General features: G+C 46.8%; 1 protein-coding gene across 1 annotated transcript; it reads right to left on the bottom strand.

The window, feature by feature from the left end:
* Positions 1-1,300: 1,300 nt before the first annotated feature.
* Positions 1,301-2,727, bottom strand: LOC117960317 (D(5)-like dopamine receptor). Its single transcript, XM_034898145.1, has one exon. It carries the CDS (start codon positions 2,542-2,544, stop codon positions 1,309-1,311), a length of 1,236 nt encoding a protein of 411 aa, XP_034754036.1. The 5' UTR covers positions 2,545-2,727; the 3' UTR covers positions 1,301-1,308.
* Between the last annotated feature and the right edge of the window lie 2,580 nt (positions 2,728-5,307).

Below are 5,307 nucleotides of genomic sequence, written 5' to 3' on the forward strand. Positions count from 1 at the left end.
CACTGTTATTCGTGTATTTTCTCAATTCTTTTCAATGACTTTAGAAACCCCGGGACTGCGTTGGGAGGAAACATGGCGCTTGCAAGCTGGGGAGCGGAGTTTGTTTCCCAGGGTAAAACTTTCACCCAGGAAACGCGTGTTCGCCGCTGCACAACGCTCGCTTTTTGTGGCCCATAAATAACTGTAATGTCCGCTGGCTGTAGGGCTGTCGATGTTGGCAAAAAATGACATTCAAATATTCGTTCTAAAAAACCACAGTGGTTCAAACGTATTCAAACATTGATTTTTTTTTTCACATTAACACTCCTGTTGTCTTCGGGGCAAATGACTGTGTCTCGACTCTGTACTTCTCCGGTGGTTCCCTGCCCTCCTGAGTACATATACAGAGCTTCTAATTCTGCCGCAAATCGAAGTGCTCTGCAGCAATTCAACTAATGAAAGATAATGCAGGACAGGAAGTCGAGCACAGAAACAAAATAAAACATCTGGTTAATTTTCAAAATAAAATAGCATGCTCAATGCGGATCATATCTCTGTACACTACACCTTGAAAACAGCAGAGAGCTGTTCCCCCTCAACTCCTCTGGATGGAAACTAACTGTTGGTGGCTTCGTGGTTCTATTCTACGAGATATCGCGATATCTTGTGGGTCCTCGGGACAACAGCTGTCAGTCATGGCCGTGGATGTTCTGGACCTAATGGATGTTGACAAACAGCGAAGCACGGAGCCGAGACGCAGCCGTTCTGCAACCAATGGAAATCCAGCGTTGGTCATTGTTTCGACATTATCTTTGACATTTTATAGACATGTTCCGATACCAGTAACAGAAATGCTTTATCGGTGATTATGCAAAACTATGTACCGATCCGATCTCAATGATCAAATGTCTGACTGTCAAACTAAACAATAAAGAAAGCTCTATGTCATTAATTCTGACTGCATTGTTCACGTTTCTCAAAGGGTTTCATCTGAGCCAGGCTGTACAACAATGGAAGCAATTGTGTCCCATCTGTACAGGGTTATCCAGATGTTAAAATACAATATTTGTTACTGGTATCGGATCAGTACTCTGTGTCGGCCAATACACAAGTTCAGGTATCGGAGTCGGTATTGGGAAGTAATAAATGGTATCGGATCATATGTAGATATTTAGCAAAACTCAGATTTTGTTAATATTTTTGTAAAAGCACCAACAGTCAATCCTTATTATACAGACATCAATGTTTTTGGTCCAAAATGTTGTGATATTAGATTTTTTCTTTTTTCCCACATCGCCCAGCTCTACCTACATCCTGCCGTTTCCTGTCCTAACCATCCTGGTGGACTTGTCCTGGTATCAGAGCATTGCTCTCCATCCCCGCCGCTCCCGCCACCGCTGACGTGAACGGCGTGATTGTCTCCAGGGAGATTTCGTGGTCGTCCTCAAGCTGGACGGTGGCGGGAAGCAGCAGCAGTCTGTTGCAGCTCGGAGAACCGTTGGAGATCATCGACTCTTCGTCGAACTGCGCGCTCATGTCCTCCAGGTGATTGGCCCCGACGATGATGTTGCAGGGAAGCTGCTGCGTCGCCGCGGGGACCAGCGCCTCCTTGTGGAGCGTTGTGTCGTGGTGGTAGGAAACCAACTCGTCGCTGAAGTTCACCGCCTCCACCGCGTTGTTGGAGCACATCTGGTTGCAACCCAGGATGGTGGCGAAGGCGCGGCGGAAGTCGGCGTTGAAAGCGTAGATGACGGGGTTGAGCGAGGAGTTGGCCCAGCCGAACCACACGAAGACGGTGAAGGTGGCGTCGCTGACGCACGGCGGGTCGCAGAACGGGACGGTGCAGTTGAGGACGAAGAACGGCAGCCAGCAGAAGACGAACACGCCCATGATGATGGAGAGCGTCTTCAGGACTTTGGTTTCCTTCTTAAACGACGACTTGAGCGAGGCCTCGTCGTTGGGCCGGTGGTGCTGCTGCCACTGCTGCTGCTGCCGGTTCCGGTTGGCGCCATGGCCGTGGTTCTGCGCCTGCTCCGCCGCCCGCTCCAAAGATGTGATGCGGCGGATTTGGGTCTGAGCGATCCTGAAGATGCGGGTGTAGGTGGCGATCATGATCACCACCGGGATGTAGAAGCTGATTAGTGAGGAAGAGATGGCGTAGGTTTTGTTCAGATTGGCGACGCAGCTTTTGGCGTTAGCGTTGCTGCTGTTTGTGAAGTTCCTGCCGCCACTGTTGGCGCCGGCGGCTGCGTCGGCAGCAGCCATCATTTCCACCACCTCCGCCATCACTTCCTCTTCCACTTGGTGCCAGTTGAGCTGCACCGGGATGAAGGAGATGAGAATGGACAGCGACCACGCCACTCCGATCATGACAAACGCCACCCGCTGAGTCATCTTCCGCTCATATTTGAAGGGGCTGGCGATGGCCCAGTAGCGGTCCACGCTGATGATGCACAGGTGCAAGATGGAGGCCGTGGAGCACATGATATCGAAGGCGATCCAGACCCCGCAGAAGCGACCGAACAGCCACGTGCCAGTCACCTCGGTGATGGCCTCCCAGGGCATCACGAGCACCGCCACCAACAGGTCGGACACGGCCAGCGAGATGACGAAGAAGTTGGTGACTTTAGAGCGCAGGTGGCGGAAGCGGACCACCGCGGCGCACACCAGCGTGTTCCCGAGCAGCGTGGACACGATGAGCAGGGACAGGACGCAGCCGACGAGGACGCGCAGTCCCCCACCGCCTCTACCGCTGCCTCCCGCGTCCTCCCCCTCTCCCCCGCCGTCCGGCCCGTCGAGCTCCGACAGAACTTGGGTGAAATTAGTCCACGACTTGTTTTCCATTTTCTTTCCCCCCATGCACGGATTAAAAAGTGGCCAACAGGCGATTAACATCCACACGGGAATGCGCGTCTCTTCTTCTCTGCGTCTCCTGACGAACAAACCATCCTCTGATGGCTCAGTGAAGAAGAACAAATCAGCAAGGGAAACTGATGTCTTCAATAAAAATCCTGCATGATTTCAATCAAAATCTTTTTTTTAAATAAGATCCTCACTCCCAACGCGCAAAGCAGTGCAGTTATCCCCCCAAAAAGCGCTCAGCAAATAGCCCGTTAATCCTCAGAAATTCAGAAACAATAAGTGTTTGTTTTTTTAACTGTGATAATAAATGAATAGCAGTGATACCTATTAATCCACTCGGAGTTCAGTGCCTCTGTCCCGTCTCTTTTTATCCCAGTGTGCCTCTCGGTGCACCGGACTCCGCTCTCTTTCTTTGACGCTCGGAAGCCTCTGCACAGGTAATAGATTACTGTCATGCAATCCAGTGTAGAGCGTCTCAGCCTTGGAGACATAAAAAGACTCCAAATGAATGTCTGAAATAGGAGGAAAAGAGGTGCTCTTGTGTGTTTCAGTGAGAGAAAACTAATTTAAAAGAAGATAAATACGACCCTAAAAATATGTTTTCCCCACATTATTGTTATTTTACTGAATCTATGTATTTCTCTACAGGGAACATAGGTTTTCTTTTGGACTTATTCCTGTTATCATCATTATGACATTCATATGTGACAGGATGTGCATGAACCCCTCAGATAAAAGCAGCACTCAGGTGGACATTTAGGAATAAAATGCAGAAAGAAACAACGAATGAATGAATGCCTTTATTATCTTTGCATGCTCACATACAGCAGCATTCTTCTGCCTCTCATAAAAGAAAACGGTTCCTTTTACTATGCTCACACACACACACACACACACACACACTCCCAGAGACGGACAGTATCTTTTTTTATTATTATTACTATTATTATAAGTAGCTGGTAGTAATAAAAAAGCAACATGTTTTCCAGTCCTGATCTGTTTTTATTTTTATGTGATTCCACAGACAGAAACTAGAGACTATAGAATAATAAGCCGATCGACTTCCACTCGATAGGAAACAAGCTGCTCATATCCAACACACACTTGAGGCCCAAAGTTTAAAAATCAAACCCCCCCCCAACATAAAATCATCACATTTCAGAATGAATGTCTGATGGATGCAGTCATGCAGAAGCATCCCTGACATTTTAGCGCTTAAGGACCAAAGAAAAGGGACACAAACCCTGTTCTCCTGGGGGACAGTCCTGTGTTGTTTGACCCCTTCACCCCCCTAACCAGGGGCGTAGACAAAATGCTGGGCCCTGTAGGGATGTGGGCCCCTCCTCACATCAACAGCTGTTCATCGTTCCCCGTTGTCTCTAGCTAGTTTCCACCCCCTTGTCAATCGAATCATCTGAAGTTCAGTAAAAAAAACTATTAACTCTAAACTAGAATATATTTATTTTTATTATCTTCTGTAGCTTTTCCAATGTTTTAGACACCGGTATGGTGATCATAACGGTCCAAAGTGATGTGAAAATGAGACGCAAAACTACCACAAAGAGACACAAACTGACTACAAAGAGACGTTAAATGACCACAGAGACCCAAAGAAAACAAAACTGGCCAAAAAGAGACACAAAGTGGCTACAAAGAGATGCAAAGACAAAAAAAACACAAGGAAATATCGTTTTTTAAATTAAAAAATAACATTTTCTTGCCCCTGAACCCCGGCCAAATAAGCACACATAAGTCTTCCACAAAGCTAGGGAAAACACTGCTGTAGTGTCTGGCCTCCAACCTGAAGAAACGATCTGACTATGGCAGATTTATTGAAATATAAATTATGTCACAGAAGACATTGTGACTAAAGCGCAGATGCAGCCACCAGATGGCGCCAGCGGCATGCTGTCTACACACTGCCAACACGTGAAGGAGGTACAGAAATATTCCGGATTGCCTTTGGAGGGTTGTCTTTCAAATTATTTAAAGTGGGACCACTCTACCTCTATTTATTTATTTTTACCTATTTGTTTATTTTTATATTTTCATTCATTTTTTGTTATTTTGTTATTTTATTTTGTTATTTTTTATTTTCATTTTTACTGTGATATTTATATACTTCGTGCAAACTTAATAGAATTTCCCTTCGGGATCAGTAAAGTATTTCTGACATATTCCTTGCTTCCCTCCCATTTATGACTTTCGCCTTTCCACTTTACACGCCAATTGGTTGCTATGGCGACTCTGACGTTGTCAAACGCTCTGAAAAAGGCTTTGTGCTGCATTGCTAATCATAGGCGTAATTTAAGTCGGACTTAAAAACAGTAAGTCGGACTCGTTCCAGGTGAGGGTTGGCCTCCGCCAGGGCTGCGCTTTGTCACCAATCCTGTTTATAATATCTATGGACACGATATCGAGGCGTAGTCGGGGCGGGGAGGGGCTGCAGTTTGGTGGGCTCAGGAT

Source organism: Etheostoma cragini, chromosome 17, assembly GCF_013103735.1.
Source record: "Etheostoma cragini isolate CJK2018 chromosome 17, CSU_Ecrag_1.0, whole genome shotgun sequence".
Classification (NCBI taxonomy): domain Eukaryota; kingdom Metazoa; phylum Chordata; class Actinopteri; order Perciformes; family Percidae; genus Etheostoma; species Etheostoma cragini.

Bases quoted from the DNA above. Each gene is read 5' to 3' on its own strand.
- LOC117960317 (XM_034898145.1), bottom strand. From the start codon at position 2,544: ATGCCCTGGGAGGCCATCACCGAGGTGACTGGCACGTGGCTGTTCGGT.